This window comes from Callorhinus ursinus, unplaced genomic scaffold (genome assembly GCF_003265705.2).
Source record: "Callorhinus ursinus isolate GAN/ISIS: 27379988/994484 unplaced genomic scaffold, GSC_fseal_2.0 scaffold35, whole genome shotgun sequence".
NCBI classification, from domain to species: domain Eukaryota; kingdom Metazoa; phylum Chordata; class Mammalia; order Carnivora; family Otariidae; genus Callorhinus; species Callorhinus ursinus.
The window spans coordinates 12,562,874-12,578,448 of NW_027397097.1; the positions used below are offsets into that span (position 1 = coordinate 12,562,874).

The 15,575-nt window shown below is 37.0% G+C and overlaps 1 protein-coding gene across 2 annotated transcripts in view; it reads left to right on the forward strand.

The window, feature by feature from the left end:
- The window catches only part of ANKRD42 (ankyrin repeat domain 42), an 89,381-nt gene that overhangs the window by 52,878 nt on the left and 20,928 nt on the right, over nt 1-15,575 (forward strand). For both annotated transcript variants that reach the window (XM_073879797.1, XM_073879798.1), the window contains 3 exons: nt 4,080-4,205; nt 8,326-8,431; nt 11,649-11,824. In XM_073879797.1, coding sequence (XP_073735898.1) covers nt 4,080-4,205; nt 8,326-8,431; nt 11,649-11,824 — 408 coding nt within the window. The remainder of the gene's footprint in view (nt 1-4,079; nt 4,206-8,325; nt 8,432-11,648; nt 11,825-15,575) is intronic.

Consider the following 15,575-nt stretch of genomic DNA (forward strand, 5'->3'; position numbering starts at 1 on the left):
ATTCATGGAAACCAATGAAAATGAAAACACAACTGTTCAAAATCTTTCGGATAAAGTAAAGGCAGTCCTAAGAGGAAAGTATATAGGAATACAAGCTTTTCTCAAGAAAGAAGAAAGGTCTCAAATACACAACCTAACCCTACACCTAAAGGAGTTAGAGAAAAAACAGCAAATAAAGCCTGAACCCAGCAGGAGAAGAGAAATTATAAAGATCAGAGCAGAAATCAATGAACTAGAAACCAAAAGAACAGTAGAACAGATCAGTTAAACTAGGAGCTGGTTCTTTGAAAGAATTAACAAGATTGATAAACCCCTGGCCAGACTTATCCAAAATAAAAGAGAAATGACCCAAATCAACAAAATCATGAATGAAAGAGGAGAGATCACAACCAACACCAAAGAAATACAAACAATTATAGGAACATATTATGAGCAACTCTATGCCAGCAAATTAGATTACCTGGAAGAAATGGATGCATTCCTAGAGATGTATCAACTACCAAAATTGAACCAGGAAGAAATAGAAAACCTGAACAGACCTATAACCACTAAGGAAATTGAAGCAGTCATCAAAAATCTCCCAACAAACAAGAGCCCAGGGCCAGATGGCTTCCCAGGGGAATTCTACCAAACATTTAAAGAAGAATTAACACCTATTCTCCTGAAACTGTTCCAAAAAATAGAAATGGAAGGAAAACTTCAGAACTCATTTTATGAGGCCCCTATTACCTTGATCCCCAAACCAGACAAAGACCCCATCAAAAAGGAGAATGACAGGCCAATATCCTTGATGAACATGGATGCAAAAATTCTCACTAAAATACTAGCCAATAGGATACAATAGTACATTAAAAGGATATTCACCACGACCAAGTGGAATTTAATCCCTGGGCTGCAAGCCTGTTTCAACATCTGCAAATCAATCAACCTGATACAATACATTAACAAAAGAAAGAACAAGAACCTTATGATCCTCTCAATAGATGCAGAAAAAGCATTTGACAAAGTACAGCATCCTTTCGTGATCAAAACTCTTCAGAGGATAGGGATAGAGGGTACATACCTCAATATCCTAAAAGCCATCTATGATAAACGAACAGCGAATATCATTCTCAATGGGGAAAAGCTGAGAGCTTTCCCCCTAAATCAGGAACATGGCAGGGATGTCCACTATTACCACTGCTATTCAACATAATATTAGAAGTCCTAGCCACAGCAATCAGACAACAAAAAGAAATTAATGGCATCCAAATCGGCAAAGAGGAAGTCAAACTCTCACTCTTTGCAGATGATATGATACTGTATGTGGAAAACCCAAAAGACTCCACCCCAAAACTGCTAGAACTCATACAGGAATTCAGTAAAGTGGCAGGATATAAAATCAGTGCACAGAAATCTGTGGCATTCCTATACACCAACAACAAGACAGAGGAGAGACAAATTAAGGAGACGATCCCATTTACAATTGCATCCAAAACCATAAGATACCTAGGAATAAATTTAACCAAAGTGGCAAAGGATCTGTACTCAGAAAGCTATAAAATACTCATGAAAGAAATTGAAGAAGACACAAAGAAATGGAAAAGCGTTCCATGCTCATGGATTGGAGGAACATTGTGAAGGTGTCAATGCTACCTAGAGCGATCTACACATTCAATGCAATCCCCACCAAAATACCATCCACTTTTTTCAAGGAAATGGAACAGATAATCTTAAGATTTGTATGGAACCAGAAGAGTCTCCGAATAGCCAGAGGAATGTTGAAAAAGAAAAGCAAAGCTTGAGGTATCACAATTCCAGACTTCCAGCTCTATTACAAAGCTGTCATCATCAAGACAGTCTGGTACTGGTACAAAAACAGACACATAGATCAATGGAACAGAATAGAGAGCCCAGAAATGGACTCTCAACTCTATGGTCAACTCATCTTTGACAAAGCAGGAAAGAATGTCCAATGGAAAAGAGACAGTCTCTTCAACAAATGGTGTTGGGAAAATTGGACAGCCACATGCAGAAGAATGAAACTGGACCATTTCCTTACACCACACACAAAAATAGACTCCAAATGGTTGAAAGACATAAACGTGAGACAGGAGTCCATCAATATCCTAAAGGAGAACACAGACAGCAACCTCTTCGACCTCAGCCGCAGCAACTTCTTCCTAGAATCATCGCCAAAGGCAAGGGAAGCAGGGGCAAAAATGAACTATTGGGATTTCATCAAGATAAAAAGCTTTTGCACAGCAAAAGAAACAGTCCACAAAACCAAAAGACAACCGACAGAATGGGAGAAAATATTTGCAAATGACATATCAGATAAAGGGCTAGCATCCAAAATCTATAAAGAACTTATCAAACTCAACACCCAAAGTACAAATGGTCCAATCAAGAAATGGGTAGAAGACACGAACAGACTTTTTTCCAAAGAAGACATCCAAATGGCCAACAGACCCATGAAAAAGTGCTCAACATCGTTCAGCATCAGGGAAATCCAAATGAAAACTTCAATGAGATACCACCTCACACCAGTCAGAAATGCTAAAATTAACAAGTCAGGAAATGACAGATGTTGGCGGGGATGCAGAGAAAGGGGAACCCTCTTACACTGTTGGTGGGAATGCAAGCTGGTGCAGCCACTCTGGAAAACAGTATGGAGGTTCCTCAAACAGTTGAAAATAGAGCTACCCTACGATCCAGCAATTGCACTACTGGGTATTTACCCCAAAGATACAAATGTAGGGATCCGAAGGGGTACGTGCACCCCAATGTTCATAGCAGCAATGTCCACAATAGTCAAACTGTGGAAAGAGCCAAGATGTCCATCAACAGATGAATGGATAAAGAAGAGGTGGTATATATACACAATGGAATATTATGCAGCCATCAAAAGGAATGAGATCTTGCCATTTGCAACGACGTGGATGGAACTGGAGGGTGTTATGCTGAGTGAAGTAAGTCAATCAGAGAAAGACATGTATCATATGACCTCACTGATATGAGGAATTCTTAATCTCAGGAAACAAACTGAGGGTTGCTGGAGTGGTGGGGGCGTGGTAGGGATGGGGTGGCTTGGTGATAGACATTGGGGAGGGTATGTGCTATGGTGAACGCTGGGAATTGTGCAAGACTGTTGAATCCTAGATCTGTACCTCTGAAACAAATAATGCAATATAAATTAAGAAAAAAAAAGATAGCAGGAGGGGAAGAATGAAGGGGAGTAAATCGGAGGAGGAGACGAACCATGAGAGACAATGGACTCTGAAAAACAAACTGAGGGTTCTAGAGGGGAGGGTGGTGGTGGGATGGGTTAGCCTGGTGATGGGTATTAAAGAGGGCACGTTCTGCATGGAGCACTGGGTGTTATGCACAAAGAATGAATCATGGAACACTACATAAAAAACTAATGATGTATGGTGATTAACATAATAATAAAAAATTAAAAACAAATAAAATAAAAATGATTATAACTATATCTCATAGTTGTTAAGAGGGTTATAATGAGGCATTCCCTACAAAGGCTTACTACCATCCTTGTCTGGCATTCAGTAAGGACTCAATATATGTGGTTGTTATATTAAAAACATTTTCTCAAGTATTTATGGTTAGGCACTAGGTCAGGTACATTTACAGAAGCATATGTATATGTATATGTGTTTGTATATATACATATACTTTATCTGCTTCCAGTTTATTTTGCTTTCTTCACTTCCTTGCAAACAGAGAGGGAGTGGTCTGTGCAAATGTAGGACTTTAGACAAAGTATGTCTTTATACAAAGGGTTGAAAATGGCCATCTTCTTGTGTTTTGTGTTGGTCTGAGGAAATAATGGAATATGGCTAAGAATAGTTCTGGTATAGTATACTCTTGGCATGTTTGAAGTCCTGTGGGGAGAAATGGCTACACAATTAATAATAATCTTATCTTATGATTCTCTTTTTATTACTTGTCATTGCATCGGTTAAACTAATACCAGTATAACATTGTCATACTTAATATTGAAATCTGAAATGTGTGACTGCTTAAGGCAGGGAAGAAGAATGAACGCATGTATTTACTGAAATGTGAATTTTTATTCATAGCCTTAGCATTCCCAGGTCATGTGGCTGCCTTTAAGGGTGATTTGGAAATGCTTAAGAAATTAATAGAAGATGGAGTAATCAATATTAATGAACGGGATAATAATGGTTCAACTCCTATGCATAAAGGTGAGTTATGATTCCTGCTTCATTTTCAGTTCTGACATAATTACTGTTGAAGTTATTTACCTTTTAAAATGTAAAACTTTTCCTAATACCCTAAGGGATATCAGTCTACCTTATATGGTACACAGAGTACTTAATTTTCAATTCAATTGTGATACTCCTTTTATGATGCTAGAAATTCACTATCACATTTAGGGTAATTCCAGTGGAATATCTCTTAAGACATTGACATGATAAGATATGAAATTCACTGCTGGAGAAGTTTCTTGGGACTAATATTTTCTTTGGACTAAAAGTGATCTATTAATTCTTGCTAAAGCATGAAAAAGGTATAGTAGAATTTGAAAAAAGGTATAACAGAATTTTCTTCTTGTACTCTGCAAAAATGTTTTTACTTTTACAGAAATACCAATGAACTTTAGATTTAAACACATTTTCAAGATGTCCGCCACTTTTGTCTGCATTCTCTCCTTCCTTCACTGTGGAATTCTAAAATATTAATTAATCAGACTTTGTCAAATTGTCAACTCCTTATTTGGGAGTTCATACTCTAGGATTTATTCTTGCCAGTCTTCCTTTTATTTATAAAATCAAAAACCAAATCTTTAACTTAATGCATATGAAATTTCTATTCTGCTTCATTTGTGATATTATAAGTCATTTCATAATGTAATGACAGGTAATTCTTGTAAAAACATTAAAGGGTCACCTGGCCAGCTCAGTCAATAGAGCATGTGACCCTTGAAGTTGGGGTCATGAGTTCTAGCCCCACGTTGGGCATAGAGATTACTTAACCTTTAAAAAAAAAGGTTAGAGTAAAAAGACAGTTAAGGTAGTTAATGCAGTCATGTGTTCAAATTAGATTTTATTTTATAAATAACTTCTGATGGTCCCAATCACAGATTATGTTCCTGTTGGTTAGGTTCTTAGTTTAATTGGTAAAGTTGGTTTACTTCATAATGAATCTCCAGTATAGAATCTAAACATCATGTGTACCAATAGTTTTATAAGAGAGGTTAGGTGAAATAAGAAGAAGGGGAATGCAAAGGGGTTTTCTCCTACACACAGAGAGGTTCCTATTTTGGCAAACATTCTATCCTAGACTTGGAAAATCTCGCTCCTCCATCTTAGCTGGCTGTCTAGGGGTTTAACTCTTCACCATGGTATTTGTGAATGGGGAGGAAACTTAAAATATGTGCTATGTGTATGTATATATATATTTTAAAATGTGGTGCCCTGGAGCGAAGCCCCCATTTCATATCCTAGATATAACCACTTTTTATTACTAATGTATATATTGGGTATCATTCAGACACTGTAGCAAAAGATAAGTGTGATCATGGTGCTTATATTGCATCTTCACAGGAAGAATTAAGTTTCATTGATGGCTGGTTTTCAGCCTTTCTTAGTCATTTCTTCGCCACTGGAACTAAGATTGAAATGAGGGATCTGGAAGTAGGTTCTAAAGGACTTGATATATAACAATAGGGTGTTTGGGATGCAGCCATTGTGAGAAGATGCGAGGGTGAATTGAGGAACCAAAAGTGTTTGCCCTTCACCCCTTGTCTTGTCAGTCTGTCCATTGAGGATTCCTAGGGCCAGGGGTGGATCAGGGGGTGTGATGGGGGGGCGATAAGTGGCAACAAGTAGGGGAAGGGGTGTTTTGTGTGCATTTGCCTTTCCTGGTGAACATCTCTATGTTTAGATTATATCCAATTTGGGTAAATAAAAGTTGATGTCACTTTATAACTTAACTCACATTTTCCATATTTATTAATCTCTCTGCTTCTTTTTCTTTAATTTTAATTTTGATTCAGTAAATAAGTTGTGGTGTTTATTATTGAGGCATTCTTCTTAGTCATTTAATGATTGTTAAATCCACTGTGACTGCTCCTTTCTTTCCTTTGCTAAACAATAAGTATTTCAAATGATTTCTTAAAAATTTCTAGCCACAGCATAATTTTATCTGTTCTCTTATAAAACACTGACAAAATTAATCAACATATCCTAACCAATATACAATAAGGATCTTGGGTAAAAATCCTTTTATTGCATTTCATTTTAGAGAAATTACTTAGCCTCCCTTCCCCCTCTTTGTAAACATTACCTGTGTAATAAAATGGAAATGTTGGGTTAAACTCATTCTATCTTACATAAAACAATTATCCATGATTCGTAAATACCATTTTATAACTCTTAAAGATGGAGTTTGTTGCTGTTTTTGTCTAAAGTGAGGTTATTTCTAGAGGTCTGGGAAATTGTGTACTTTTTTTTTTTTAAAGATTTTATTTATTTATTTGACAGAGAGAGACACAGTGAGAGAGGGAGCACAAGCAGGGGGAGTGGGAGAGGGAGAAGCAGGCTTCCCACCGAGCAGGGAGCCCGATGTGGGGCTCGATCCAAGGACCCCGGGATCATGACCTGAGCAGAAAGCAGAGACGTCTAATGACTGAGCCACCCAGGCGCCCCTCTTGTACTGTTTTTAACTGGTTTTGGATTTGCTCTAGAGGAGAGCAAGAAAGCCCAGGATTTTCAGGGGCCAACTCTGATGGCTCTGAGTGAACTAGAGAAGGGCAGAAGAGTTCTTACTTTGTCACTGTATCTGACTTTGTGTCCTCTTTTCTCTGTTGCCAGTATTGGAGGTGGATTCACATTTTGAGGCACTAGAGCTATACCAAAAGTTCCTAGTCTTTTTTTTTTATTTTATTTTATTATGTTAATCTCCATATATTACATCATTAGTTTTTGATGTAGTGTTCCATGATTCACTGTTTGCGTATAACACCCAGTGCTCCATTCAATACGTGCCCTCTTTAATACCCACACCAGGCTAACCCCTCCCCCCACCCCCTCCCCCAAAGTTCTTAGTCTTTGATTCATTTTACAGAGGCACTTAGAGTCAGCACCAGTCATATGTCTGCACCACGTAGACATTACGAAATCTAGACCTTACTGTTAAGGAGCTACATACTTAAATAATGAACAACTAGAGATTTGTAGAAGTCAGAATGTAATTAATGGCAGAAAGTATTTTGTTCTTAAAATACATGCAGTAGGAATTCAGGAGTAGAAACTGAGGAACAGAAGTTGGTAAGGGTTAAATTATTAGAGAAGTGTTTGTGGGAATTCAGAAATAATACCTTATGTTTGTATGGTACTTATTGTAATTTTATGAACCCTCCTTCTAAATATGAAATCATCTCTGTAAAAGATGAGGAAATTGAGGTCCAGAGGGATCCGTTTTCTTGACTGAGCTTACATATCTGGTAAGAGCAAAGCTGACATTTTCTTAATATTCTCATTCACTTATTCATTCATCAACTTTATAGATATTTATTGAGGGTCTCTATATGCCAGCCACTTGCTAAGTTCTGTCCTGTCCTCCAGTCTCACTGTTTAGTAGACCTAAAGTCAGTTAAATCTATTGTTTTTCCCCCCAGTTTCCCTGAATCTTCAGATGGATCTAGAAGGGTGGATAGAAGTTAGATGAACATATTAACTGAGTGCTGGGCACTAGGCAAGAAGACACGTAAACAGAGTTGTGGAGGTGAAAAGTAATCCTGAGTACATGTGTTAAGGACAAGATTTAGAAAAAGGTGGTAAACAGTTCAGGTAATTACTGAGGGGCCTGTAAATTTTGAGTTGTGAGAGTCAGAAGAATAACCTGTTTACATAAGATGACACAAGATTTTCGAAGTCAGTGTGGGTCCCTGTGGCTGGCTTGTGCTCATATTCTGGTCAGGTGCAAGATTCGTCAGAAGCTATAGATAGCAGTACATGAACATTGGATAAGGATTGGGAAAACCTAGATTATAGTTTCAAACCCATTACTTGCATGCTGCGTGATGTTAAATAAATAACCTCTTTGAGCTTCAACTTTTATATCTGTATGTAAAGTCCTCTGTATAGGGGCTGAGTACAGTAGATTTTTGATTGTTTGTCTAATGAATAATACATACATAAATGAACAGAGAATAACATCTGCCCAACTTTTGTTGGTTATTACAAGGATCAGTATTTATGAATACTCTCTAATGTTATTGTCCGAGATATCAGACAATTTTTACTAATGACAATAACTTTTTGTGTGTATTTTCTGTTTTTTTGTTTGTTTTTTGAACAGCTGCTGGGCAAGGCCACATAGAGTGTTTGCAGTGGATAATTAAAATGGGAGCAGACAGTAATATTACGAACAAAGCAGGGGAGAAACCCAGCGATGTGGCTAAGAGGTATCCCTGTCTGCTTTACTACTTTCTTTTGTTTTTATGGTTTTGAATATACTCTCTTACTCAGAAAACTCTTAAGATTTAATGGAATTATAAGACTCCATCAAAGGGTGATGGAATGACAATTTTTAAGCTGAATTGACATTTGATGATAAATCAGTTCTTCTCACTAAAGTAATGATTTTCTTTTTTTAATTTAATTTAATTTTATTATGTTATATTAGTCACCATACAGTACACCATTAGTTTTTGATGTAGTGTTCCATGATTCACTGTTTGTGTATAACACCCAGTGCTCCATGCAATACATGCCCTCTTTAATACCCATCACCAGGCTAACCCATCCCCCACCCCCCTCCCCTCTAGAACCCTCAGTTTGTTTCTCAGAGTCCATCGTCTCTCATGGTTCATCTCCCCCTCCGATTTCTCCCCCTTCATTTTTCCCTTCCTTCTCCTAATGTCCTCTGTGCTATTCCTTATGTTCCACAAATAAGTGATAATTGACTTTCTCTGCTTGACTTCTAAGTAAAGTAATGATTTTCAACTGAGAAGTAGTATTGTCCCCTTTCCTGGTGGGGAGGGGGGATTTGGAAATGTGTGGAGGAGTGTCACAATGACTAGAGACCATCACTGATATATAGCGAGGTCAGGTCCAGGAATGCTAAACATTCTACAGTGCTTAGAACAGTGGTACAGAATGAGAAATTGTGTCACCCAAATGCCCATAGCTGTTGAGAAATACTGTGTGATTAAAAGGAATAATCAAAAGGGGTCACATAGGTTTTGAAACAAATTTTAATATTTACTTTTGAATTAAATATAACACCTGTTATTGAGCATCTCCTGCTCATTCAGGTCAAGTCCTCAAGGAAAATTTAGTCCCTCCATTTGTTCATTCGGTTGTTTTTCATTCAAGTTCCTATATACTTTGCATGTCCCTACTGCTATTGTTAGTATTAGGATTACAAAGATGAAAAAACACAGTCCTTGTCCTCAAGTCTACAATCTTGTAAAGAGACACTGTACATACATAATTATTACTAATTATAATCATCATAACATATTACATGTTATGTATAAGATACAATAAGAACATAGGAGAAAAAGTGCCCAGGTCTTCCTATTTTAAAGTTTTGGGGGAGTTAGGAAGGAAATTGGAGGGAAACAGAATTTATATAGAGGTCAGGGAAATTTTTTCTTTTTGGAGGAAGCAACATTTATGCTGATGCTTGAGGGAGGAAGACTTGTAAGATAGTACCTTGTGTGTTTGAGGAACTTCCTGTGGTCCAGAACTGCCTGAATCTAAAGTAGGAATGTGGGCTAAAAGTTGCAGATGAGGCCCAACAGGATGCTAATCATTCAATGCTAATCATGCAGTGATTGCTCTGCAATTTTTAAGAGTTCATGTTCCTTACAGCATGGTTTTGTGGTACCACATACCTAGGATCATTATCAACTTAGGCCCACTTTATTTTTATTTTGGAAAACAGCTTTATCAAGGTTTAATTGGCATATGACAAAGTACACATATTTGTACAGTACAGACTGATGAATTCTGACATATGTACCTACCCATGGAACCATTACTGCCCTCAATATAGTGAACATACACATCATCCTCAAAAGTCTCCTTGTGCCCCCTTTGTAATCTCTCTCCCTCCCACTGTTCCCCACTTCTCCTTCCCCAAGCAAATGCTGATCTGCTGTCACTATAGATTAGTTTGTATTTCCTAGAGTTTTATATAAAATGGAATCGTACAGTACGTAGTACACTTATATATCTGGCTTCTTTCACTAAGCATAATTATATGAGATTCTTTCATGTGTATTGGTAGTTCATTTCTTTCTTATAGCTGAGCAGTGTTCCATTGGCTGTAGAATTCCATAGTATTCCATAGTTTGATAATCTAGTAACCTGTCAGAGGACATCTTGATTATATCCATTTTTTGGTGATTATGCATAAAGCTGCTCTAAACAGTCATTACAGTTTTTTGTGTGAACATCAGTGTTTTCACTTCACTTGGGTAAATACTTAGGAGTAGGATTGCTGGGTCATATGCTAAGAGTATGTTTAACTTTATAAGAAATTGCCATAGTTATGCCTTTGAAAGCGACCATGCCAATTTGTATTCTCACCAGCAGTGGATGAGAGTTTCTTTTGTTTCTTATCTTGCCAGTATTTGATATTTTTCATTCACCAAAGGAAAATATACAAATGGCAAATATGTATATGAAAAAAATGCTCAAAATCACTTTCATTAGGAAAATGCAAATTAAAATTTTCACAATGCGATTCCACAATATATCTATTAGAATTTTTGTAATTCATGCACCAAAATGCCAGATGTTTGTGTAGTGTTATAGAAACACTATGAATCTGGTATAAAACAAGTACTCAGTAAATAATTGCTGTTAATTATAACCTAGTAGTAGAGATAATGAATTCTATTAACCTTACATCTTCCTAAAATGTTTATTACTATATCTTTAATTATGTGTAGTACCTGGTGAAAGGTAAGGATATTTGTGTGCATGTGGTTATATAAGTATGTGAAAAAAATAGGATTTGAGATTTTGTGTTTGAGTAGTTCTCCACGTCATATGAGAAAACATTAAACATTTCAAATAGCAAGACTGTGAGAAAACTATTCAGATTACATGCAATCACAACAGCTTCATAGAGATGTGGGAAAGATCAAAGAAAATAGAAAACGTGGATGGAAAAGTCACTATTTTTTCATTAAATTTCAAAGCCATGCCAACTTTTTGGGTTGAGGAAGGTTGAAAATTAAGGGGCCTAGAGCTATAATTAGCCCTGAAACTGGAACCAGAACTATTTCTGAAATCTAAATTTGGCCATCCAAAAAGGTAGTAAGTATAGGTAACAAGTAGGGTGGTTCTGGGCTTTCTATTCAGTTGAGCAGTTCTGTCTGGGGGCACCCCACCTATTCTTCTGATATTGGGTCTCCTCTCCCAGTTGGATTTTTGCCAATAAAAGTTATGGAATAGCCTTTACATGACTATTTGTCCTCAGTGTCCAGTAACTCTTTGAGCTGGATATATGTTGAATTGTCACTGACCTTCAGGTGCAGTTTTGCTCCTTTACTGGTGCGGTTGGTGACATAATGTACAGAGTGTAATTCACTAAATTAAGTGCAAACTGCAGTTTCAATTTGAAGAACATTGTGAATTTTGTTAATTACTGATTCTTTCCTACAGGTTTGCCCATTTAGCAGCTGTAAAGCTACTAGAGGGGCTACAGAAATATGACATAGATGATGAGAATGAAATTGATGAAAATGATATAAAGTTTTTTTCAAGACATGGTGTTGAGGGAAGCACTGATGCCAAGGATGATTTATGTCTCAGTGAGTCGGATAAGACAGATGCCAGAAGTAAGTGTGCCAACTCTGTTGTGATTTACTGTTTAAGAAATACCATAGCCAGTTTTTACTACAAATCTAGAAATTATTCTAAAGACATTTACCATCTGCAAAGTAAAATACTTTGATATTTTTTGGGGGGAACCAGACCTAGTACAAATATTTGTACTAGGGGTTTTTGAACACATAAAGAGTGTAAGACATGATCTCTGTCCCCCAAGGAGGAAAAAGTTACATAGGAGGAAAAATTACTTAAGTGGATCTTAGGAAACAGGGAAATAAACATCTCAAGTATTTCCATGGTTAGTTGGCAAATGATTTTTACAGATAATAATAACAAATATCTATTGAATATCTACTGTGTGCCAGACAGTACTGTATGCATGATCTCAGTGTTGTGGGATCGAGCCCCATCTTGGCTTCGCGCTGAGCAGTGAGTGTGCTTGAGATTCTATCTCTCCCTCTCCCTCTGCCCTCCCCACCCCAGGCACATGAGCTTACACGTTTTCTCTCTCTCTGTCTCTCAAAAAAAAAAAAAAATCTTAAAAAAAAAAAAGGGGGATAACTGGGTGGTTCAGTTGGTTAAGCATCTGCCTTCAGCTCAAGTCATGATCCCAGGGTCCTGGGATCGAGTCCCGCATCGGGCTCCTTGCTCAGCAGGGGGCCTGCTTCTTCCTTTGTCTCCTGCTCCCCCTGGTTGTGCTTTCTCGCTCTCTCTCTCTGAGAAATAAATTAGTAAAATCTTAAAAAAAAAAAAAAAGAACTGATAGGATTCGCTCATAGATTTGGATCTGAGGTGTTACAGAATGAGAATAATCAAGGTTGACTCTTAGATTCTTGGCCTGGGCTACTAGGTTGTGAGTTTAAAAAGACTGTTCTTTCAGGGTAGAGTAGCAGGGGAGGCTTTTCAGAAGTGGAATTTGGACTTTTCCTTGAAGGGTGGCCAGAATTAATTAATTAATTAATTGTTAATTAGTTAAATTTATTAGAGAGTGCATGCATGTGATAAAGAGAGTATAAGTAGAGGGAAGGGGCAGAGGGAGAGGGAGAAGCCAACTGCCCAGTGAACAGGGAGCCCAGCGAAGGGCTCAATCCTAGGACACTGAGATTATGACCTGAGCCGAAGGCAGACACTTAACCGACTGAGCCACCCAGTTGCCCTGAAGGGTGGCCAGAATTTAGATAGACAAAAAAATAAAAAAAGCATTCTATTTATCCAACTTATATTCCAATATATACTGCACACAGTATATATTGGAATATATATCCCTTAGCTCTAGGCTAAGGGACTAGAGCAGGACATCAGAAAAATTCCTGCTTTCTGGAATTCAGAAAACATTCTGAACCTGCTCAATGTAGTATTAAAATAAGTGACTGAAATTGTGCTTTATTAATTCTTTTTTTCTTTCCCATTATTCAACATAGGTTTATTGAATACCTGTTACGCTGTTCTAGGTGTTAGGTTTACATTGGTGAAAAGAGAGATAATTTTTCCATATTTGTATAATTCTTTTTTTTAAAGATTTTATTTATTTTTTTAAGTAATCTCTACAGCCAATGTGGGGCTCAAACCCACAACCCCAAGATCAAGAGTCACATACTTTACTGACTGAGCCAGCCAGGCACTCCCATATTTGTTTATTTCTTAAACTGGCTTGATTTTTTTTACTTTTTCAAGCTCTAAAAGTCTTGATATCCGCTCTTTGATTCCCACAATTAATAACATATTTGTTGGTGGGATTTCCTAAAATAGTGTTGTCATTTTATTATGAAATAAAAATTTATAACTATATAAAAATACATTTTATTTTTTCTTTCGTATGAATTGCATTATGGAGACATATATACCAAAGTTTTAATTTTTGTAATTAGCAATGAAGGACAATCTTACTTCATTAAATGATGTCCTATTGTGCTTGGATTGCCATAACAATATACCATTGATTGAGTGGCTTAGAAATTTATTTTCTCACAGTTTGGGAGGTTGGAGGTCCCAGATCAGAGTCTGGCAGAATCTGTTTCTGGTGAGGTCTCTCTTTCTGGCTTGGAGACAGTCACCTTCTTTCTGTGTCCTCGCATGGTAGACGCTAAGAAAACTTTGGTGTGTCTTCTTATAAGGATACTAATCCCATTGGACCAGAGCCCCACCTTCATGACCTCATCTAACTAATTACCTCCCAAAGGCCCCATCTCCAAATACTATCACGTTAAGAATTAGGACTTCAACATATGAACTTAGAGGAGACATAAACATTGACTCCATAACAAAGGATTAAACATTAAAGCACTCCAAATTAGTGAGTAACAGTGGATGTGTTTCTCTTAAGGAGACATGTTACTAGGTTGATGCAAATGAATATTCAAGAATGAGCAGGACTGTGGCTTATTTTATTTTATATTATTGAACATACTGGATTTCATTTGATTGGAGCAAATTTTAATTCCTCTAACATTTCTACTGGTGGTATGGCATAGAACTCTTGTGTCAGAACTTTCATTTTCCAAAATCCTAATGGTAATTATTTACATTTCCCTAGTGTTTTACACTCATAGAATACTTCTACATACATCATTCACAGTAAGCCTATGACATAGGCAATATCTCTGTTTTCTATCTCAAGAAAAGCTCATTTAGTGTAATATTCATATTTGATAGATAAATTCAGTTTATTTAAGTAATCTCTACACCCATTGTGGGTCTTGAACTCATGACCCTTAGATCAAGAGTCACACGCTTTTCTGACTGAACCAGCCAGGTACCCCTAAAGAAATTGAAGTTCAAAAAAGCTAAATTACTTGTCCAGAGTCACCCAGTGGCTGGAAGTAAGGCTTTCGGATTTTTCTATATAGTGCTCTTGTCACAACACAGATAGCCTCCTGACAGGAGTATTTTCATGCCACATAACTCTATTTACTTCTTACGGTATTTGGTTAGAGAGCCATGGTTCATATGAATGAATGAGAAGAACTGTTTCAGTGGAGCTCTTTCATAGAAGAAAGGTGAGAAGTATCTATTTGAACTGAGGCTAATCAAAACAAAGGCAGCTCTATAAGTGGAGCTTGGGCGTTGGATTCAGACATCAGAGCTTCACGGCTTTCTAGCTTTGTTAATCTCTGAGCCTCAGTTTCCTCATCTATAAAAATGAGAATATTATAATGTCATTCCCACAGAATTATAAAGATTAAATTAATACATTAGCGAATGGGAAGTACCTAACCCGTAATAGAGGCTCAGTAAATGTCTGTTCCCTTCCTCTTGATCTGTGGAAAATATTTTTGGTTTTTCAGGCAGGAAGAACTAGTTGGACCAACTATGAACTATGGACCAGTTCTGTGGACCAACACAGAACTGTGTTCTATAAGGAAAATTTCTAATTCATGTCTAGATTTTTAAAAATTTAAAATTAAGATTCTAATTGAAGTATAATTGATGTATAATATTAAATTAATTTCAGGTGTACAACATAGTAATTCAGTAATTGTGTACATTGTGAATGTTCACCATGATGTGTATTACACTATTATTGACTGTATTCTCTATTTTCATCCTGGTGACTTATTTACTTTATAACTGGACATTTGTGTTAATCCTCTTCACCCATTTCACCCATCTCCGTACTCTGCTCCCCTTTGACAGCCCCCAGTTCTCCATATTTATGAGTCTGTTTCTCTCTTTGTTGTTGTTTGTTTGCAGTTTGTGACAACATGGATATACTTGGAGGGTATTATGCTAAGTGAAACAAGCCAGACAGAGTAAGACAAA